This window comes from Denticeps clupeoides, chromosome 1, assembly GCF_900700375.1.
Source record: "Denticeps clupeoides chromosome 1, fDenClu1.1, whole genome shotgun sequence".
NCBI lineage: Eukaryota > Metazoa > Chordata > Actinopteri > Clupeiformes > Denticipitidae > Denticeps > Denticeps clupeoides.
The window spans coordinates 39,744,824-39,768,125 of record NC_041707.1 but is presented as its reverse complement, the minus strand read 5'-3'; the positions used below and the strand labels follow the sequence as shown (position 1 = coordinate 39,768,125).

The 23,302-nt window shown below is 46.0% G+C and overlaps 2 protein-coding genes and 1 long non-coding RNA gene across 5 annotated transcripts in view; 2 read left to right on the top strand and 1 right to left on the bottom strand.

The window, feature by feature from the left end:
* Nucleotides 1-4,098, top strand: part of cldnd1a (claudin domain containing 1a) — a 6,041-nt gene extending 1,943 nt beyond the window's left edge. For both annotated transcript variants that reach the window (XM_028986240.1, XM_028986230.1), the window contains 3 exons: nt 827-934; nt 1,126-1,263; nt 2,418-4,098. In XM_028986240.1, coding sequence (XP_028842073.1) covers nt 827-934; nt 1,126-1,263; nt 2,418-2,638 — 467 coding nt within the window. In that variant the 3' untranslated portion in view covers nt 2,639-4,098. The remainder of the gene's footprint in view (nt 1-826; nt 935-1,125; nt 1,264-2,417) is intronic.
* LOC114793866 (N-acyl-aromatic-L-amino acid amidohydrolase (carboxylate-forming) B-like) lies at nt 3,906-14,337 on the bottom strand. Of its 2 annotated transcripts, none has more exons than XM_028986005.1 (7): nt 14,059-14,337; nt 13,703-13,953; nt 5,627-5,825; nt 4,999-5,092; nt 4,767-4,874; nt 4,564-4,676; nt 3,906-4,310 (listed from the first exon to the last, which is right to left on the bottom strand). In XM_028986005.1, the coding sequence occupies exons 2-7, from the start codon at nt 13,942-13,944 to the stop codon at nt 4,113-4,115; spliced, it is 954 nt and encodes a 317-aa protein (XP_028841838.1). In that variant the 5' UTR covers nt 13,945-13,953; nt 14,059-14,337; the 3' UTR covers nt 3,906-4,112. The 2 variants fall into 2 exon arrangements, with proteins under 2 accessions (XP_028841838.1, XP_028841847.1); XM_028986014.1 differs by having other exon boundaries at nt 5,627-5,822.
* Nucleotides 10,538-23,302, top strand: LOC114794196 (uncharacterized). Its single transcript, XR_003750317.1, has 3 exons — nt 10,538-13,912; nt 15,155-15,267; nt 23,142-23,302. It is a non-coding gene; the product is annotated as an uncharacterized LOC114794196 (long non-coding RNA).

Sequence of the window (23,302 nt, the reverse complement as noted above, 5' to 3'; positions counted from 1 at the left end):
TGTAACGAGGGGCGGTGCATGTAACATGGGGCGGTGCATGTAACGAGGGGCGGTGCATGGAGGGGCGGTGCATGTAACATGGGGCGGTGCATGTAACATGGGGAGGTGCATGGAGGGGCGGTGCATGTAACGAGGGGCGGTGCATGTAACATGGGGAGGTGCATGTAACATGGGGAGGTGCATGGAGGGGCGGTGCATGTAACATGGGGAGGTGCATGGAGGGGCGGTGCATGTAATGAGGGGCGGTGCATGTAACATGGGGCGGTGCATACAATGCACGGGTTGAGAGGGGTGTAAGTAATCTAGCTGGTAAAACACTCCCCTATGAACCAACAGTCACAGGCTCAAACCCCACTCACTGCCATTGTGTCCCACAGCAGGGGGGACTGTCCCTGTAACGACTCTGGGTAAGAGCGTCTGATAAGTGCTGTTAAATGTTAATGGGCTGCCAACTTTCTCAACCCCAAATGAGGGACACTTTCTTGACCGCCCGCCCACTTTTATTGAAATTTTCCAAATGCATTTACTTAAATGAGGTAAAGATCGCGTTCGGCAAGGCCACCGAAGCAATGCATTATGGGATCCGTAGTTCTTGTGGTATCAGTGTGTTTGAAACCACTGAAACAGACCGTACCTCGGTTTTCTATAATTGGCCGACGAGGCTGTGATCGGAATACGGGACGAATCAAAATGACCCGTCACGTAGCACCGGGTTCCGGAGAGACGCCGTTCCGCTTCACTATGCGCCGTCTAACGTGTACTTACATTTTACATTTACGTGACAATGAAGCTCAACTTGAACTTTTTTTTTTTTATTTGTCTGCAGACCCTAAGATGGTGATGGAGTGCGTGAGCTTCACCTTCCCTCAGCAGCTGACCCCCAAGTACAAGGAACCGGGAAACCACAACAGTGGCGAGGACATGATCCGGACCTGTGAGTGTCATCAGCGGCATCACGGGGACGCTTCCGGCGTCAAACGTCCACGTGGCCACATTTTTTCCAGATAACCGATACTGCGGCCACGTGGAATGAATGGGAAAGGGGCGGGGCTTGTTTTGCTTGTGTTTTGCTTGTGTTCGCTGCCATGGTAACGCCACTTCCTTGTCGTCTTGCGAATTCCTCAGACCTGTGGAGGTGCCAGTTCCTCCTGCCCCTGGTGTCCCTGGGCCTGGTGGTGCTGGCGGGCGTGGTGGCCTTCGGGGCCTGCCTCTGCCACAGTCTCTCCCCGGTCCTGGCTATCGGGCTGCTGCACCTTCTGGCTGGTGAGTAGGACCTGGACATCTTGTCTTCTGCCCGGTAATCACATGTAGAGCCGTATCTTTTATTTTTGGGTGAAGAAGAAAGTACTGCTTGCAGAGGTAATTATTGTCATTATTTCTGACGCCCATGAAAGGGAGGAGCCTATATCAATGACAGCTTTGACAGCTTTCACACATCATACGTCCCCATTGTGGACGTTTGAAACCCCCTCCTGTCGTACACCACACCCAGGTGTTGCACACATTGTCTTTCTTGATCCTTCCGGGACGTCTCTTGCTCCAAAACAAAATATGCAAATAAAACCAGGGTGGTGGTGGCCTAGTGGGTAACACACTCGTCTGTGAACCAGAAGACCCAGGTTCAAATCCCACTTACTACCATTGTGTCCCTGAGCAAGACACTTAACCCTGAGTGTCTCCAGGGGGGGACTGTCCCTGTAACTACTGATTGTAAGTCGCTCTGGATAAGGGCGTCTGATAAATACTGTGAATGTAAAACTTCTGATTGGTGAAGAAGTGAATATGACCTTTATAAATGTCATTCTCTGCACTGTGTTGGTGCGTATTCTTGACTTTTTTTTTCTTCTTGACGCAGTGGTCCCTTTAAAGTGGTCAGCGCGCAGTGTAAAGTCTGTAAAAGTGACACTAATTAGTGTTAAATGATCGTGACTCCGCCCCTTTCCAGGTAACATATGGGTGGTACACAGGTACCAGACAGGTGGTCCATATCAATATGAACCCCAGAACCCAGATGGGGAGCGAGAGTCGCCCCAGATTCACCCGGCGTCATCAAAAATGTAAATTGTGATATTTAATTTTGGTTTGGTGTGGACTCCAATAAACTTTTGACACGTTTTACTGTGTGGTTTACGTTTACAGCATTTACCAGACACCCTTATCCAGCACGACTTAGAATCAGTAGTTACAGGGACAGTCCCCCCCTGGAGACACTCAGGGTTAAGTGTCCTGCTCAGGGACACGATGGTAGTAAGTAGGGTTTGAACCTGGGTCTTCTGGTCCACAGGTGAGTGTGTTACCCACTAGGCTACCACCACCCAAATGCTGTAAATGTAAATGTGTGGTCAGCCAGTCAAACATGTAAACTTAACAGGGACAGAATTGGGGTGATTTTCATGGTAAAACGTTGTGCCCCGCAGGCCTGTGCACCCTGGCGACCGTCTGCTGCTACCTGGCCGGGATGGACCTGCTGCACCGGGTGTCCGTCCTGCCGGAACGCGTGGACGGCACTTTGGGCTGGTCCCTCTACTTGGCCCTCATCTCCTCCCCTCTGCACATGATGGCCGCCGCCCTCTTGGTGTGGGCCGCACGCAGCCACAGTCAGAGCTACTACCGGATGACCGCCTACCGGGTGGCGTAAAGGCCTGGTCCAATGAAAGTTAATAACATAAATATTACCGAAACCGTCATATAAATCTCGATATTGATAATTTATTGCATCGTGGTTGTTGTTCATTTTTAATATTGTGGTATAGACTAAACCCACGTCAACTCGTGACGATTATCATCGGCGTTGCTGCTGATATTGGTATTTTTAATTTTATTTTATCATTCTTCTCATTTTTGTATTATTCGCTGGACCTCACGTTAAAATTGATTAAGCGCGACTATATCTCGGCGATTTTAAAAGAGGACGTGAAAGCTCCTGCTCGTCGATCTCGGCCGAGCGCCAAGACGAGACCGAAGTGGATAAGGGAACGTAGATAAGACCTGAAGGGGAGGATAAGACAACTGCCGGAAACACAATGGGCCGCCGTATCGCGAATTTCGAGATACCGCCGTCCGGGTTTCCTGCTCCGCCCTCATTTCATAAATAAACGATACGATCTCTCTGTCTGCGACCGCATGGCTGCGGTTGCCCGAACTGAAACGGAAAGGCTTCTCCCAGAGCTATTATCTGGAAGTAAAGTGACAATGACCCCGCAGGGCCGTCTGGAACGACCTTTCACCTCACCGGTCTTTGTTCCTAGGCTGTTAGCGCCCTCTGGTGGAACTGGAAGTACTGCAGCCGATTGTCCGTTGTGTTTTGCGTTGCTCATAGGTTGCCATGGGTTATCGTGTCAAGTCAAAAGTGGAATATAATTAAAATTGAAAATATGTCTAAAAAAAGAATGAAAAGAGAGACCATCGCTGTCGTGCACTGGTTCACCAGATCTGCCCGCTTTTCTGGGGCGACCCTTTAAAAGACCATCGCTACTGCTGTGCTGTGCTGTGCTGTGCTGAAAGCTGATTGGATGAATGCATGCGACAGGTTAGACCCAACCGCTGCCGTAAGGCGAGCTGCGGCCTGACTGTGGCACTGCTGTTGCACGACGTGACTGCATTCTGAACATGAGCTTTTCAGGGAGGAAACCAGACATTAAAATGCAAATTAAGACAAAACATTTTCATTGCAACATTGACATTTGCTGCAAGGGTCTGACGTCAGAATTCTGAGAAAGGCCGATATGATTTGATGCATCGAAACCTTTTTTTTTAATTACTGTGTTTTATACATTTCATTTAGGGGGGGGCGTGACCCAGCGCGCCGAAACCCCTTTTAGGGTCGTCCTTGTTAGAGAGCTGTTGTCTTTTTACGTTTTTCTTGTCGATTTTTTGCCATCTGTGTTTATTTATACCTGCACGTATTTAAAAGTGTATTTATTCGTTTTATTTGGAACACATGCACATCAAATTGTTGAATGTACCCTGCTCTTCTGAAAAAAAAGTTCATCCTTTTGTATGCAAGTTTTTGCTTCTTTTTTTTTATTCTATATGTAAGCAACTGTGCAAGAAATGCTGCAAAATGCCATTAAACGAAAGTGGATTTTGTTTATGAAACTGTCGTTCGATCTTCACCTCCTCTCCGACTGGATGGACGGGATGGACAGCCTCCTCCGCCGAGCGAGGGAGAGCGCGATGCCCTTCTCGTAGTACGCCCCCTCGTTGACGAAGAAGGGGTAGAGGGGCTCCTTGCCCCTGTACCGCAGCGTCTCCCCTGAGAAGGTCAGGAACACGGGGTCGCCGGGGTGCAGCAGGCAGAAGTCGCGGTCCTGGGTGGGGGGTCGAGGCGGAAGCAGAGTTAAGGGCGCCGGCGTCCGTTGTAAATAACGATCAACCCTCGATGCGGTTTCGTACTCGGAATGTTGTCCAAAGTCAACAATGTCAAATGTGTCAACGGGAGTAAACACGCCGCCGCCGCCTCTTCGTGTGATGCCAGGAATGCGTTTGTTGGCGTTGTGAAATCGACGCGAGTGACGGAGGTGGAACGTTTGACCTTTTCGGGGCCACCGGCGGGACACGAACCTGAAGCTCGGGGTGGATGGCCGCGCTGATGTGGTGGCTCTCGGAATCTCGCGGGTAGTCGATGGTCTTCACCTTGGTGTACAGCTCCACGGGTCCCCCTTCGAACTGGGCCCCTTCAAGCAGAAGAATTGGCCGGAGATCCTCAACCCTCCGGCTTTGCATGAGATGTGAACATGTGGATAAGTTCGGGGCGGAGATCGAACCTGAGTTGAACAGGCGGATCCAGTCGAGCATCAGCTGCACCCCTTCCTTCATGGCCATGTAGACGTTGGACCGGACCACGGCGTGCGACTGAGGTCCCACCTCCATCGCTGCGGGGGGGGAGCGATTGTTTTTTAAGTCATCTACAGGTCTGAAAAGCTGCCGCGTTCTGTGAACGTTCTCCAAACGTTTGCGAATGTATGGCCAGCAAGTTATAATACGCCCCCCACTCACCAAAACCGTGCTTCCCTACGGACTCCAGAGAGTAGGCCTCGCCGATGGGAAGGTCAAAGTGAACGTATCGCACGGGAATGGTTGCCATCTCTCTCTGATAACAGAAGAAAGGAAAAGAAAAGAAAATGAACGAGTGAAACAGGCTAATTAGAAGTCAGCATGTAATCAATCTGCAGTATGAAGCACGTCATTATCGTGTAATGAGGCATGTCCTTGTCAGGGGAACAATAGAAACAGGAGCCATGCTGTCTTTCTCTTGAGAGAAGGGAGTTCCATTCACTAATCACTGGGCCACACCCGCCCCCTGTGAAGCAATTTTCAGGGGTGGGGTTCAAACTTTGCCCCAAAACCTTGATGCCATTGTCCTTCTTTGTCTCAAAATCCCTTTGTCCAACAAGATCCCAAGACACATGAACTCCCGGAAGCAGGCACTCGCATATGAGCCAGAGGGCCAGAAAGTCAGAGGTTCAAACCCCACTTACTACCATTGTGTCCCCGAGCAGGACACTCCAGGGGGGGACTGTCTCACCCCTGACTTCAGTCAATCTACCTTCCCTTAGAAGCAAAGCTTGAACTGCAACTGCATCTCTGCCATCTTTGCTAATAACGCGTTATTGATTGATCTTGCCTGAAGGTGCCTGTAGATGTGAAGGCAGATCCAGTCACAGTCGGAGTAGCTGATGAAGCACAGGCCCATGTTGGCTGTGGTGTTGTGCAGGTCGCACACCAGGTCCACGGCCTCGGGGCTGCCCTTCGGGCCCAACAGGGCGTTCAGTTCCCGGGCCCTCAGGATCTCGTACGGAGTTCCGTCTGACACCGGAGTGCTGCTGGAGGCGCGGAAAGAGCGCGTTAAAGGAATTTCTTACTCCACCTGTCTACACTGTACAAAAATGGACCAAAAAATGTTTACTACAAGAAAACATCACTGAAGTGAAAAAAATGTCATTGACTGTCCGTGGCATCGCGTGACTGAGCCTCGAAGACATAGCAGATGATCACCTTGCATACTTTTCAAAAGAGAAAGTATGAGGCACAGGTGCACCACAGTGACCTTTAACGCAAAGGAAGCCACAATTTCGCCAGTTAGGGGCACCACAGTGACCTTTAACGCAAAGGAAGCAACAATTTCGCCAGTTAGGGGCACCACAGTGACCTTTAATGCAAAGGAAGCCACAATTTCGCCAGTTAGGGGCACCACAGTGACCTTTAACGCAAAGGAAGCAGCAATTTCGCCAGTTAGGGGCACCACAGTGACCTTTAACGCGAAGGAAGCCACAATTTCGCCAGTTAGGGGCACCACAGTGACCTTTAACGCAAAGGAAGCCACAATTTCGCCAGTTAGGGGCACCACAGTGACCTTTAACGTGAAGGAAGCCACAATTTCGCCAGTTACATTTACATTTACGGCATTTGGCAGACGCCCTTATCCAGAGCGACTTACAACGTGCTTTCAAGTTACCATCGGTGAAGAGATCAATTCCGGTTCACTAGGACCCCAACTATGAATACATCTATTTAATTCACTCTGTTGTAGATTCTGTACACAAAGTTTGACAACCAATTGACAAGAAAATTACAATTTAATCTAAATATTCTTTAAAGAGGAAGGTCTTGAGCTGTCGTTTGAAGGTGCTCAGTGACTGAGCTGTTCTGACCTCGAGGGGAAGTTCATTCCACCACCGAGGGGCCAAGACGGAGAAGAGTCTAGATGAATGTTTTCCTTTTACCTTCAGAGATGGAGGGACCAGGCGAGCAGTACTGGAGGCTCGGAGTAGACGAGGTGCAGTGCGGGGTGTAATAAGGGCTGTGAGGTAGGATGGTGCTGCTCCATGTTTGGCTTTGTAGGCCAGCATCAGTATTTTGAACCTGATGCGTGCAGCTACTGGGAGCCAGTGGAGGGAACGTAGCAGAGGGGTGGTATGGGAGAATTTGGGAAGGTTGAAGATCAGTCGTGCTGCTGCATTTTGTATGAGTTGAAGAGGTCGGATGGTACATAGTGGTAGACCAGCTAGAAGGGAGTTGCAGTAGTCCAGTCGTGAGATTACTAAGGACTGAACCAGTAGTTGGGTGGCCTGGGTTGACAGGTAAGGGCGGATTCGTCTGATATTGTAGAGAAGGAATCTACATGAGCGGGAAAGATTGCTGATGTGAGTTGAGAAGGAGAGTTGGTTGTCTATTGTTACGCCAAGGTTGCGGGCTGTTGCAGAAGGAGAGAGCTGCGAGTTGTCTAGGTAGATAGCAAGATCCTGATGTGGTGAAGAATCTGCTGGAATGAATATTAGTTCAGTTTTGGTGGGATTGAGTTGGAGGTGATGGGCTGCCATCCAAGACGAGATGTCTGTTAGACATGCAGAGATTTTGGAAGCAGCATGAAGATCAGAGGGAGGAAAGGAGAAGAGGAGTTGTGTGTCGTCAGCATAGCAGTGGTAGGATAATCCATGTGAGGAAATGACCTCACCAAGTGATCTCGTGTAGAGGGAGAAAAGGAGAGGACCTAGCACCGAGCCTTGAGGGACACCAGTGGAGAGTCTACGTGAGGTAGAGGTGGATCCTTTCCAAGTCACTTGGTAAGATCGCTCATCAAGGTAGGAAGCAAACCACTGCCATGCTGAGCCCCGAATTCCAAGCCTCTTCAGGATTGCCAAGAGAGTCTTGTGGTTAACGGTGTCAAATGCAGCAGATAGGTCAAGGAGAATAAGAACTGATGACAGTTTTGCCAATCTGGCTGCATGTAGCTGCTCGGTAACCGCCAAAAGGGCAGTCTCGGTGGAATGAGCTGTTCTGAAGCCAGACTGGTTAGGATCCAGGAGGTTGTTCTGTGATAAATGGAGTGATAGCTGGTTGTAGACACAGCGCTCAAGGATTTTGGATAGAAATGAGAGGAGGGAAACTGGTCTGTAATTGTTAATGTCTGTAGGATCAGCAGTGGGTTTCTTTAGGATTGGAAGAACCCTGGCTGTTTTGAAGGCGGATGGTACGTGGCCAGATGAGATTGAGCCGTTTATGATATAAGAAATGAAAGGGATGAGGTCAGGGGAGATAGTTTGAAACATTGCAGAAGGTATTGGATCTAGTGGACAGGTGGTTGGGTTGCCTGTGGAAATAATCTGAATGATTTCATCAGATGTGATTTTAGAAAATTGATTTAGAGTAGTTGTCGAATTTTCAGAGGGAAGAGTAGGATTAGTGGTGGAGAATGTCTCACAGATTTTTTCAATCTTCCCTGTGAAGAAGTTGGCAAAATCATCAGCTGTTAATGAAGTTGGGGCAGGGGAAGTCGGGGGGTTGAGTAGGGATGAGAAGATGTTGTGGAGTTTTTGAGGGTTGTGGGCAGAGGCTTCTAGTTTTGTTTTGTAGAAAGCAGTTTTAGCAGTAGTGAGGTTAGTAGAAAATTTACGCAGAAGATTCTGGTAATCCAGTAGGTCTGAGTCAAGTTGAGATTTCTTGTATTTTCTCTCCGCTGCTCGAAGAACTCTTCGATTGCTACGCAATGTATCGGAGAGCCAGGGCGCAGGGGGAGAAGTCCTTTTGGGTTTAGTTGATATAGGACAGAGTTGATCAATGGAAAGGGAAAGTGAGGTGAGGAGAGAGTTAGTAGCGGTCTCTAGTGGTAAGGAGAGGAATGAGTCAGAGGTTGGGAGATGTGAAAGAATGCAGGAAGATACAGATGAAGGTGAGACAGTGTGAAGGTTTTGTCTAATGAAGGATGGACGGGGGACAGTTGTGGATCCTGTAGGTACAGTGAGTGTAAAGGTCAGGAAGTGGTGGTCAGAGATGTGAAGGGGAGTCGAAGAAAGGTCAGAAGTTGGAGAAGGACGACTGAAGACCAGGTCCAAGACATTCCCTCCTTTGTGTGTGGGAGAGATGTTGCTGTTGGTCAAGGAGAAAGAGTGGAGAAGGGGAAGAAGGCAGGATGATTGTAGCTGGGCTGATGGAAGGTTGAAGTCACCAAGGAGAGTTAGGGGGGTTTCTAAGGAGAAAGTGCTGAGGAGAGTGTCCAATTCATCTATAAAGGTCCCAAGTGGCCCTGGAGGGCGATATAAGACTATGAGAAGGATGTTCACAGGAGAAGAAACTGAGACTGCATGGAATTCGAAAGAAGAGATGCTAAGATGTGTCAGAGGCATTGGTGTGAAGGACCAATTTCTAGATATTAAAAGGCCAGTACCCCCTCCTCTCCCAGTTTTTCTAGGAGTGTGGGAGAACACTCCTAGAAAAACTGGGGCACCACAATGACCTTTAACACAAGGGAAGCCACAATTTAGGCAGTTAGGGGCACGACAGTGACCTTTAATGCAAAGGAAGCCACAATTTCGCCAGTTAGGGGCACGACAGTGACCTTTAATGCAAAGGAAGCCAAAATTTCGCCAGTTATGCGTACCACAGTGACCTTTAACATGAAGGAAGCCAAGATTTTGCCAGTTAGGCGTACCACAGTGACCTTTAACATGAAGGGAGCAAAAAGTTCGCCAGTTAGGCGTACCACAGTGACCTTTAACGCAAAGGAAGCCACAATTTCACCAGTTAGGGGCACCACAGTGACCTTTAACGCAAAGGAAGCCACAATTTCGCCAGTTAGGGGCACCACAGTGACCTTTAACGCAAAGGAAGCCACAATTTCGCCAGTTAGGGGCACCACAGTGACCTTTAACGTGAAGGAAGCCACAATTTCGCCAGTTAGGGGCACCACAATGACCTTTAACACAAGGGAAGCCACAATTTAGGCAGTTAGGGGCACGACAGTGACCTTTAATGCAAAGGAAGCCACAATTTCGCCAGTTAGGGGCACGACAGTGACCTTTAATGCAAAGGAAGCCAATATTTCGCCAGTTATGCGTACCACAGTGACCTTTAACATGAAGGAAGCCACAATTTAGTTAGTTAGGGGCACGACAGTGACCTTTAATGCGAAGAAACCCAAAATTTCGCCAGTTATGCGTACCACAGTGACCTTTAACACGAAGGAAGCCAAGATTTTGCCAGTTAGGCGTACCACAGTGACCTTTAACATGAAGGGAGCAAAAAGTTCGCCAGTTAGGCGTACCACAGTGACCTTTAACGCGAAGGAAGCCACAATTTCGCCAGTTAGGGGCACGACAGTGACCTTTAATGCGAACAAAGCCAAAATTTCGCCAGTTATGCGTACCACAGTGACCTTTAACATGAAGGGAGCCCAAATTTCGCCAGTTAGGGGCACGACAGTGACCTTTAACATGAAGGAAGCCACAATTTAGTTAGTTAGGGGCACGACAGTGACCTTTTATGCGAAGAAACCCAAAATTTCGCCAGTTATGCGTACCACTGTGACCTTTAACACGAAGGAAGCCAAGATTTTGCCAGTTAGGCGTACCACAGTGACCTTTAACATGAAGGGAGCAAAAAGTTCGCCAGTTAGGCGTACCACAGTGACCTTTAACGCGAAGGAAGCCACAATTTCGCCAGTTAGGGGCACGACAGTGACCTTTAATGCAAAGGAAGCCACAATTTCGCCAGTTAGGGGCACGACAGTGACCTTTAACGTGAAGGAAGCCACAATTTCGCCAGTTAGGCGTACCACAGTGACCTTTAACATGAAGGGAGCAAAAAGTTCGCCAGTTAGGCGTACCACAGTGACCTTTAACGCAAAGGAAGCCACAATTTCACCAGTTAGGGGCACCACAGTGACCTTTAACGCAAAGGAAGCAGCAATTTCGCCAGTTAGGGGCACCACAGTGACCTTTAACGCGAAGGAAGCCACAATTTCGCCAGTTAGGGGCACCACAGTGACCTTTAACGCAAAGGAAGCCACAATTTCGCCAGTTAGGGGCACCACAGTGACCTTTAACGTGAAGGAAGCCACAATTTCGCCAGTTAGGGGCACCACAATGACCTTTAACACAAGGGAAGCCACAATTTAGGCAGTTAGGGGCACGACAGTGACCTTTAATGCAAAGGAAGCCACAATTTCGCCAGTTAGGGGCACGACAGTGACCTTTAATGCAAAGGAAGCCACAATTTCGCCAGTTATGCGTACCACAGTGACCTTTAACATGAAGGAAGCCACAATTTAGTTAGTTAGGGGCACGACAGTGACCTTTAATGCGAAGAAACCCAAAATTTCGCCAGTTATGCGTACCACAGTGACCTTTAACACGAAGGAAGCCAAGATTTTTCCAGTTAGGCGTACCACAGTGACCTTTAACATGAAGGGAGCAAAAAGTTCGCCAGTTAGGCGTACCACAGTGACCTTTAACGCGAAGGAAGCCACAATTTCGCCAGTTAGGGGCACGACAGTGACCTTTAATGCAAAGGAAGCCACAATTTCGCCAGTTAGGGGCACGACAGTGACCTTTAATGCGAACAAAGCCAAAATTTCGCCAGTTATGCGTACCACAGTGACCTTTAACATGAAGGGAGCCCAAATTTCGCCAGTTAGGGGCACGACAGTGACCTTTAACATGAAGGAAGCCACAATTTAGGCAGTTAGGGGCACGACAGTGAACTTTAATGTGAAGGAAGCCAAAATTTCGCCAGTTATGCGACCACAGTGACCTTTAACACAAAGGAAGCCAAGATTTCGCCAGTTAGGCGTACCACAGCGACCTTTAACATGAAGGGAGCAAAAAGTTCGCCAGTTAGGCGAACCACAGTGACCTTTAACGCGAAGGAAGCCACAATTTAGTTAGTTAAGCGTACCAAAGTGACCTTTAACATGAAGGAAGCCACAATTTCGCCAGTTAGGCGTACCACAGTGACCTTTAACATGAAGGGAGCCCAAATTTCGCCAGTTAGGGGCACGACAGTGACCTTTAACATGAAGGAAGCCACAATTTAGTTAGTTAGGGGCACGACAGTGACCTTTAATGTGAAGAAACCCAAAATTTCGCCAGTTATGCGTACCACAGTGACCTTTAACACGAAGGAAGCCAAGATTTTGCCAGTTAGGCGTACCACAGTGACCTTTAACATGAAGGGAGCAAAAAGTTCGCCAGTTAGGCGTACCACAGTGACCTTTAACGCGAAGGAAGCCACAATTTCGCCAGTTAGGGGCACGACAGTGACCTTTAATGCAAAGGAAGCCACAATTTCGCCAGTTAGGGGCACGACAGTGACCTTTAACATGAAGGAAGCCACAATTTCGCCAGTTAGGCGTACCACATTGACCTTTAACATGAAGGAAGCCAAAATTTCGGCAGTTAGGGGCACAACAGTGACCTCTAACGTGAAGGAAGCCAAAATTTTGCCAGTTAGGTGCACCACAGTGACTTTTAACATGAAGGAATCCACAATTTAGGCAGTTAGGGGCACGACAGTGACCTTTAATGCGAACGAAGCCACAATTTCGCCAGTTCGGCGTACCACAGTGACCTTTAACATGAAGGGAGCCAAAATTTCGCCAGTTAGGGGCACGACATTGACTTTTTACACGAAGGAAGCCACAATTTAGGCAGTTAGGGGCACGACAGTGACCTTTAACACGAAGGGAGCCACAATTTCGCCAGTTAGGCATACCACAGTGACCTTTAACATGAAGGGAGCCAAAATTTCGCCAGTTAGGGGCACGACAGTGACCTTAAACATGAAGGAAGCCACAATTTCGCCAGTTCGGTGTACCACAGTGACCTTTAACATGAAGGGAGCCAAAATTTTGCCAGTTAGGGGATCGACATTGACTTTTTACACGAAGGAAGCCACAATTTAGGCAGTTAGTGGCACGACAGTGACCTTTAACATGAAGGGAGCCAAAATTTTGCCAGTTAGGGGCACGACAGTGACCTTTAACACGAAGGGAGCCAAAATTTCGCCAGTTAGGGGCACGACAGTGACCTTTAACACGAAGGAAGCCACAATTTCGCCAGTTAGGCATACCACAGTGACCTTTAACATGAAGGGTGACCTTTAACATGAAGGGAGCCAAAATTTCGCCAGTTAGGGGCACGACAGTGACCTTTAACATGAAGGAAGCCACAATTTCGCCAGTTAGGTGTACCACAGTGACCTTTAACACGACGGAAGCCACAATTTCACCAGTTAGGGGCACAACAGTGACCTTTAACATGAAGGAAGCCACAATTTCGCCAGTTAGGCGTACCACATTGACCTTTAACATGAAGGAAGCCAAAATTTCGGCAGTTAGGGGCACCACAGTGACCTTTAACGCGAAGGGAGACACATTTTCGCCAGTTAGGCGCACAGCAATGACCTTTAACGTGAAGGAAGCCAAAATTTCACCAGTTAGGGCCACCACAGTGACCTTTAACGCGAACGAAGCCACAATTTCGCCAGTTAGGGGCACCACAGTGACCTTTAACGTGAAGGAAGCCACAATTTCGCCAGTTAGGGCCACCACAGTGACCTTTAACGTGAAGGAAGCCACAATTTCGCCAGTTAGGCGTACCACAGTGACCTTTAACGTGAAGGAAGCCACAATTTCGCCAGATAGGCGCACCACAATGACCTTTAACACAAAGGAAGCCACAATTTCGCCAGTTAGGCGCACGACATGTGTTACAAATGTGTTATTTTCCTAAAATTCATAAAATGTATTTACTGGATTCTCCAATGTTCAAAAGTTATGGGTATGGACAGGGACATTGATTGACGTATTCTGTCTTACAGGGTCAACGTATACGATTGTATGACCTTGACCTCGACCTGGATGTCCTTTGTTCCTGCATTTTGACCGTGCTTCAGTAAACTGTGATTGTCATCATCGGGCATCCACCTGAGCGTCGCCTCAGTGAAGCAGCGGTTCAGGTCCGTCTCGGTGTAGCGGCGACACTGCTGGACGGCGCGCGGGTTTGACATCACCGTCACCAGGGCGAACGGCTCAGCCTCCGCTCCCTTCTCTCGCCTCCTCAGACGCTCCCGGACCAGGTAGATGCCGGAGAGCTCGTTGCCATGGGTGCCGCCACACAATGCCACACGGGATAAGGTGGGCAGAGACACCACGTTCATCACGCTCATGGAGACAATCTAATATATATATATATATATTTTTTTTTTTTTTTACAAATAATTCAGTATCAAGGCAGCAGTGTTCAAAGTGATGAAAAGAGGAAGAAATGGGGGGAAACGTACCTTTATTCTTCACAGCGTATTTCTGCACACAGCAAGCAAGTGCATCGTCTTCACCACTGAACTTTGACCTTAAGTACCAGCAGGACCCCTAACACTGTTGCATAAGACAGTTTTCTTTAAACTCCGGGTCACACCTCTTCACTTCTCTCCCTCGTCCGTCCGTCCATCTGTCTTCGCCTCCCTCCCTCACTCTGCCTTTCCCTTGCGCCGTCTCTCTCCGGCTTTCACTGCGTTTCGCCGACTCAGCAGTCTCACTGTACCCCGGCAGCCACTCTGTCCCTTACTCTTACTCCCAGTAGTCTGTAATCTGCAGCGACCCCCCCACCCCGCCCTACACGTGCCCAGCCCCTCCTCCCCTTTCGCTCCGATGCGGTGGCAGTGCGGACCCCGCCCTGGCTTTATCTGCCTGCCCGGTGGACTGCTGCAGACCCTGGCCCACGCCCACCCCTCTGACCTCACCCCGATGTATAGAATGGTAGCTTCCAGGCAGCCTTTCACAAGCAGCTTCAATGCAAAGACTGCATAAAAGCCCAATGCATGTGCTGCACTAAACAGAAACGACTGAATAGCCAAAACATTTAATTTAACTTCATTTAACTGCAGTGCAAAGAACTTCATACATTTAAATCCAAATTTACATATTTATGCAAAGAGCTATACAAACGAGAGACCTTATTTCTTTTGGAACGTGTAACACCGTGACCAAGGCACATTTTCATCACGATTATATACGCTTAAATAAAAACCTTTTTTGGCTTTGACAAATTAAACAAAATGTGAGGAACATCAATACAAAATCAATATTGCAGCCTATCAGCGTGTATTTTTCTTCTTCTCTGTGAAGATGTTTCCTTCTCTGTTTTCTATTTTTTTACATTGTCGATGGTCCCTTTTTTGGTGGCACTGGATTCGTGGTGGCATTCTCCCATGACCTGGGTGGAGATATACATTTACATTTACATTCTTTGTGGTTCATAGGCGAGTGTGTTAACCACTTTACGTAAATTCTTCCAATCTGCACTGCTGCGCATATTGTCTACATAAATGAAAAAGTGGAATTAGAAGCATTCTGTTTAACACCATTGTTTCTGTTCAGATCCTGTCACCGTGATGATCCCATGACGTCCCACATCATAAACCCTCTCCTTTATGTGATTCATGTCAAAAGAACTGCTGCATTGCCCTGTAATGACTGCCTGTGGAGAAAAGGTATTTCCTTGAACGCAGCAAGACACACCTTAAAAACTAAAAAAAAACATTAGCAGCGACTCAATCAATGGTTCATTAGACACCTTGACTACGCGTGACGCTGTTTCATTGTGCCAAGAAATATACAGAGACTTGACATTTACAGGCTTTGTAATCTATAGGGCTTGAGAATGTGAAGAAACCTGCTGTCTTTTTGTGTTCATTTCAAGCCTGTGTTACATAAAGCGTATTGTGGTATTTGTTGGTTGGCTTTGAATGGTGCTTTCAAAGATCGTCAGATGTATGTGGCCTTTCCTAGGTTACATATAAAGTGAACTCAAATTACCTCCTGCAACCCGGATTTTTTTTTTATTTTGAATATAAAAATGAGCTATATTCAAAGGGCAGTTCAGTCTTGAGGGTTTTATGCACGTTCACCCCAGGCTCTGTCTATGGTGATTCTCACAGTGAAGTCTTGCAGGAGAGCTTGGCGTTCTGCGACACTCGCTGGTGGAGTTTAATGGACAACAATCGCTTTCGTTCGTTTCGCAGAAACGGAAAGGTCAAAATCCCGGCTCATCCTCATTCCATTAATATGAAAATGAAGCCTGTCAAGCCTGTTCAACCGGGAACTGATGCTACCTGCTACATTTTACCGATTTACCCCGAGGGCATAGAAACGTGTCAGTGATTGTTCATTTATGCTCAGTGAACATCTATTAAATAAATACGTCCTTTCAATGAACAACTTGTTCGTCCAATTCACCCCTTTTTAGCACCTTGATGCAAATAAACGACCCACTAGTGAACATGACCGGCAGTCAATCCCTGTGTGTCTTATTTAAGTTGAGGAAATGTGAACCAGAAGGCCGCAAAGTCACAGGTTCAAACCCCGTTTAATACCATTGTGTCCCTGTACCTACTTACTGTAAGGCAGTAAGGGCATCCGATAAATGCCTTAAATGAACAAATGACAGGAACCGAGCAGAGCGAGTATGTGCTTTTTGTCTTGAGATGTTTGTTTCACATTCAAAAGGACTTTGTGATACATGAAAAGCTTATTTTCTTCTGACTATGGCTGCTTTGTTTGACCTTTCATTATCCTGCTCAAGTTGCGAAACAAATCGGTACAAATGACAGGAAACTGAGTGTATCAGTTGTCTTGAAGTGACTTAAAACCCTTGTGCTGTCTTCGGCCATTTTTGTACATTGTTCCATTTATTTTCTTATCATTCTGGCTGTGTTGGAGCTTGTGGCACTTTTAGATGTCATCCGTGCACCCCCGCGCACTCTTCCTGGTCAAAAAATGCATACGCAAATTCTCATCAATGTTCAGATTTTTTTTCATAAACCACCTTAGTCAACTTGAGCCCTTTTCAAAATTGTCATATATTCAATAATATTAAATTCAGGATTGTAAATAAACAGTTATTACTCTTACAATATATATGTATATATAATGATTATTATTGCCCAATTGTAGAAAAAGCTGTAGAGCATCAGCTCATGAATTTCCTCGAAAGGAACAGCATTCTTGATGCATTCCAGTCAGGTTCTGGACCTCACTACAACACGGAAACCAAGTGACGATGTGACAAATGTTCCATTTATGTCACCTGACAATGACTGCATTTCAGCACTCATCCGAATTGATCTCAGGTCTGTTGACCACTGGATTCTACTGAATCAGAGGCTGTGCACTTGAATGGGCTGATACACTTGTGCGAATAGCTATAGTAAATGTTCTGAAAAGCATTGGTCAAATATGAAGTATCTCAGAGGACCGATATTGTTCTTGCTATCTACAGTGCACCCGGGAAAGTATTCACAGTGCCTCACAGTTTTGTTATGTTGCAGCCTTATTCCAAGTTCTACACACAACACCCCATAAATGAGAAATCATTTACTCACATAAATCACATGAAAGTATTCTCAGCCTTAGATCAATATACTAATATATATATATATCAGTATTGATTAAATACAACTAAAGCCTCAAGTCTTTTTGAATATGATGCCACAAGCTTGGCACACCTATCATTGGCCAGTTTGGCCCATTCCTCTTTGCAGGACCTCTGAAGCTCCATCAGGTTAGATGGGAAGTGTCGATGCAAACATTTTAAGATCTCTCCAGAGATGTTCAATCGGATTCAAGTCTGGGCTCAGGGACATTCACAGAGATCTGAAGCCGCTCCTTTGATATATTGGCTGTGTGCTTAGGGTTGTTGTCCTGCTGAAAGATGAACCGTCAACCCCGTCTGAGTTCAAGAGCACTCTGGAGCAGGTTTTCCCTCTATCCTGACTAGTCTTCCAGTTCCTGCAGCTGAAAAACATCTCAGTGTACATTTACAGCATTTATCAGACGCCCTTATCCAGAAGAACTGGAGACACTCAGGGTTAAGTGGTTAAACCCGCACATGGATTTAAACTCTTTTGAGATTCTTTACACAAACAAAACCCATGTAAGTTTATTCCAAGTTTATTCCATTCATTATTATTTATTGAGCCCCTGGACCTCACTCTGAGTTTCTTAGTGAATTTACAGACTTTGTTTCCAGCCCGGTTGTATCTGTGGATAAAGCTTTAATTGTCGGCGACTTAAACATCCACTGTGATGAATTAGAATAAGAACAGCATTCCTGTCTATACTAGACTCAGTTGGAGTTAAACAAAATATAATTGGACCTACTCATGAAGGTGGTCACCTTCAGTTTAAATAGAAGGCATAGTCACTCTTCCGCAATCTGAAATAATCTCAGATCATTTCCTAATCGCTTTTAAAATATGTCTTGGACACAATAAAACAGTCACAATAGTGACAAATGGACAAGTACAGCGCAGAGGTTTATTAACAGATTTATCAATGCTGATTCGTCAGACCCTGCTAAACTCGACCAAGCGACCAAATGACTAGAATTAACACTGCATAGTAGGTTAGATAATGCTGCTCCCCTCAAAAGGAAGATTTAATACCTTAAAAATGTAATTCCTTGGTATAATGATCACACACGCTTGCATAAGAAGACTGCCTGGAAATTAGAACGGAAATGTAAAATGAACAAAGTAAAATTTGTCATCGTCGTCTTCCTCCGCTTATCCGGGTTCGGGCCGCGGAGGCAGCATCCCAAGTAGGGAATCCCAGACAACCCCTCTCCCCAGCCGCCTCCACCAGCTCCTCCGACAGGACCCCAAGGCGATCCCAGACCAGACTGGAGATATAAATTTCTCTGGATCGACCCGGGGGCCTCCTGCCAGCAGGACATCCCTGAAACACCTCCCCAGGGAGGCGTCCAGGAGGCATCTTGACCAGATGTCCAAACCACCTCATCTGGCTCCTCTCAATTTGGAGGAGCAGCGGTTCTACTCTGAATCCCTCCCGAATGTCTGAGCTCCTCACCATGTCTTCTTGATCTTGATCGCAGTCAACTTTCAAATTATAGACCGATTTCCAACCTTCTGTTCATATCGAAAATTTTTGAAAAAGTCGTAGCCCAGCAGCTGAGACCTGCTGTTGGCCTCATCTCGTTGCTTGTCACGCTATTCTCCTTAAAGGGTTAGAGAATGTTGTTGGGATTAAGGGAATGCCCCTCATATGGTTCAGGTCATATCTGACTGATTCGTCTTCACATAGTAAAGTAGAGTTTGGTGTTCCACAATGTTCTGTCCTAGGTCACAATGTACACCATGACGCTGGACTAAACAACTACTACAAACATGGACGGATGCTCTGTACTTCACTTTGGACTTTTCCACCTCTATAACTGTAGGACTTATTCTGTTCATAGAAAAATCATCACCAACTGCAGGTTCACTCCTCCCCAAGGTTTCTGTCAGGATTGGCTCCAGGTGATCGCGACAGCTGAAGCCAATTCTGACCGACTATAAAAGACTGTAACTCCGCCCCTTCTGGAGCGGCGGCATTTTTGTGGACTCTAGTGAACTTGACCTGGCAACCATGTATGTATATGTATTTTGAGTTCTGGCAATCGCCACACGCCTGCGGGTATTTTTATTTCCCTTTTTGGCCTTCGTGCTGGTGTTTATTTGTGTTTATTGTTTATTTATAATAAATCCTTGTTCCCAGCATGTCCCGCCTCTGCGCTTGACAGTTTCTTCCTTTCTTTTTTCTCTCTCCTCAAGGGTTTTTTTGTGTGGAGTTTTTCCGTGTGTGCAGAAGGGTCAGGTGTCGAGGGTGTCAACAGCAGGGCCTGTCAAAACCCATTGAGACACACTGTATGTGATTATGGGCTATTGTTGTTGTTCTGTCTGGCCACTCTACCATGCAGGCCTGATTGGTGGACTGCTGCAGAGATGGTTGTACTTCTAAAAGGTTCTCCTCTGTCCACAGAGGACCTCTGGACCTCTGACATCAGGTTCTTGGCCACCTCCCTGACACCTTCCCTGATCGCTCAATTTAGGTGGCCGGCCAGCTCTAGGAATAATAATAACAAAGTGAAGTGATTGTCACATGTGATACACAGCTCAGCACACGGTGCACACAGTGAAATTTGTCCTCTGCATTTATCCCATCACCCTGAGTGAGCACTGGGCAGCCATGACAGGCGCCCGGGGAACAGTGTGTGGGGACGGTGCTTTGCTCAGTGGCACCTTGGCGGATCAGGATTTGAACCGGCAACCTCCTGATTACGGGGCCGCTTCCTTAACCGCTAGACCACCACTGCCCCAGGAAGAGTCCTGGTGGTTATGAACTTCTTCCATTTACGGATGATGGATTTACGGATGACGGTGCTCATAGGGACCTTCAAAGGAGCAGAATTTTTTCTGCAACCTTCCCCAGGTTTGTGCCTCGAGACAATATTGTCTTGGAGGTCTACAGACGATTTCGTTGACTTCATGCTTGGTTTATGAACTGTCAACTGTGGGACCTTATATAGATAGGCGTGTGTCTTTCCAAATCAGGTCCATATTATTTTAATACATTTGCCAAAACCTCAAGTAAACTTTTTTCATGTTGTCATCATAGGGTGTTGTGTGTAAAATTCTGAGGAAATAAATTTTTGTAATAATAACGTAACACAATGTTGGAAAAAGTGATGCGCTGTGGATACGTTCTGAATGCAATAAATCTTTTCGCTTAGAAACATAATTTGCTACCATAATATCAACCACCACTGTTATGCAGATGTGACACAACTCAGCTAGAAGCACTCAGCTAAAATCAGAGAGGAAACATAATTATCTAAAACTAAGAACAATAGAAAGGACTTTATAGACTTCATCATGTTAATTTCTAACAACACTGAAATATTCTCACTTGGTTCTTTAAGCTGGCAGACTTCTGACTTCTCACTCAATGTTGATTGTGCTCCTACTACCATACGTATGACCGCCAAAGACCACTGCCACCATGCACCACCATGATGGACCAATATCATCATAAAGGACATAAGATCTCTGGCTGGTTGAAACCTACTCTTCACTGTCCAGCACCTTCAAACATGGACAGATCTGATCTCCAATGCACAATATTAGATTATTTTAATACCAAAATTGCTATTGCACCTATTGGACTGTTTTCTTGGACAAATCTACCACAACCCTACTCTGACACCTATTGCACCCTCACTCCTTCCTGGTAGGTTTTTTTTTTCTTGTCTGACTCAGTCCTCAGTCCCAATTTTTTTGTCCATGGTCTTCCAGTGTGATCTTTATTTTTAAGAATCATCCAAACAGTTTATTTGGCAACACCTATTGTGCTTTTTTCTATCCCTCTGATGGGTTCTTTATATTTTTCAGCCTAATGATGACGTGCTTTATTGACAGTGACAGCTCTTTGGATCTCATATTGAGAGTTCACAGAAACAGAGTGAACTCTGCTCATTGTAAATGGGATAATGAGGGAACACACACCAATTGTCCCATTACTTTAGGTCCCTTAAAAAGTGGGGACACTGTTCAACTGATTTGGATGTAAATACCCTCAAATCGTTCGAGGTTTGCGTAGTAATCAGATTCTATATTCACAGCTGCATCAAAGCCTAGCTGCCTTGGTCTGACTGACAGGTATCAAATCCACATCGGGGTTGGCGCAGTTGTGTGGGTGCACGAGTGTAAGTGACAGACGTATGGGATGCCATGACAGCTCAAAAACCTGGACAATTCTAAATATGTGGCCGGATGCGTAAAGAGGACATGTCTGATCACCCTACAAGAACAAGCTGTACAAGTGGCTTGAGCAATGATCAGTGGCACAAAAACAAAATATGTGAATATGGGTGAGTACATGTACATTTACGCCATTTATCAGACGCAATTATCCAGTGCAATGATACAATGGTAGTAAGTAGGGTTTGGGTCTTCCGGTTCATAGGCGAGTGTGTTACACACTAGACTACCAACCACCCTCAGAGTTCAAATTATGAAAGAGACGAGTGAGATGGAGTGAAAGGGAGATGATCTGGTCTGTTTATTTATTTTTTATTATTAAAAACCATGCAGACTCTGACAATCAATAAAATACAAATCAATTACCTTGGCTTTCTCAATAGTTCACTGTGACACTTTTTTATATTTTAAATTTCCACCTTTATTTTCTGGGTCCAGCACAAATTTCAACCACAGGAAGAAAACGAAACAGCTGCAATAACTGCATTTATTGACTTTATTAAAAATGAAAAAAGAATCATTAACACTGGCAACATGGGCATTGCATTTAAAAATATGTTAAGAATTAGTCCCACAGCAAGCAAGTCAAAAACTTATGATTTAAAATCACCCTTATGATTTAAATAATTTTTTAAATAATTATCAGAAATTGCATTTATGAGAAACATCCAGGTCATGACCCCCAATGAACCCGTCATAATTTTTCCCAAGCATGAGGATTTTATCACAGCCATCGTTCACAACTAGCAAACACCATCTCTCAGGAAGAGATGGCTGATTCAAGCCCTGGAAATTTCAGTGAACGAGGAAGGAAGAAAATGATGTATTTTTACGATTGTTGCTCAGTAATCTGCATATGAGGGTCAAAATATTCGGGGTAAACCTGTTCCCTTTGTTTTTTTTCACGAGAATGCATTCCCCTCATGATTCAAACGATGATTAGTGTGTGAAAATAGACAACATGCCTGGCGTGTCTGATGAGTAGTTTCTGAATGCCTGAATGGGGTGAAGGACACTTCACAGCAACTCTCAACTCTCAACACAATCTACTAAATAAAAATCCACAACGTGGGTCTCTCGATGCTTTTCCTTCCCAAAAAAGGACGCGGACGCCGCTTTCGACTAGGCGTGTATGGTGCACGTCCCAGATTCAGAGATTGCTGTCATTTAATAGAATAGGAAATGACCCAGCAGCTCCAGATCTTTCATGGAACTACGCGAATAGATAGACAACTACTATGAATTATGAATTACACTCGGACAGTTGCAGTTTTTCATAATAAAAAAAAAACATTTGTGTGTGGGTTTGAAGAAAGAAGACAGGTTCCACGGGTACAGTAGTTGATGTCAAATGAAGTGTTAAAGATGCTGTTTTCAGGAAGTGTCAACAGAATCTGCCGTCACATGAGAAAAATAAGATAATATCGAAATGAGAGCAAAATTTGCATGAGGGAAAAACAAACAAATGCAATCTTTCCGTTTCGCCTGCCAATTCCTCGTAAAATCTGTGCGACTAGAAGCCAAGAATCTGGTTTAGTGTGATTCACAATCTTCTCAAATTCGAATGTGTTTCAGAAGCCCAAAAAATAGTTCATGTGCAATAAATGCCTCTTTTAATAAAATGCAGTCATAGTCATAGCACGAATGTGGTGTTCAATGTGGCGAAAATAAAAAAAATTGTGAAACGCCACACAAACGGCAGACATCACATGCCTGAGTTTATTTGAATTTGAACTGACGCTTCTTTCGCTTTCTGCTTCTCCTGTTAGGGGTCGCCACAGAGGATGCCCTTCCCGACGCATCATTTACCCGGGCTTGAGACCGTCGCGAGGAAATACACTGTCACGTGCATCCCCAGTGGCTAGATTAACACAAAAATTTAGTGTTCAATCAACTCAATCAACTATATGGGCTTGTTACCTGTGTAGGG

Bases quoted from the DNA above. Each gene is read 5' to 3' on its own strand.
- LOC114793866 (XM_028986005.1), bottom strand. From the start codon at position 13,944: ATGAGCGTGATGAACGTGGTGTCTCTGCCCACCTTATCCCGTGTGGCA. The intron at 5,826-13,702 runs GTGGATGCCCGA...CCGCGCCTCCAG, and splicing joins TTCACTGAGGCGACGCTCAG to CAGCACTCCGGTGTCAGACG. The intron at 4,311-4,563 runs GTTCGTGTCCCG...CCCCCCACCCAG, and splicing joins CCATCCACCCCGAGCTTCAG to GACCGCGACTTCTGCCTGCT.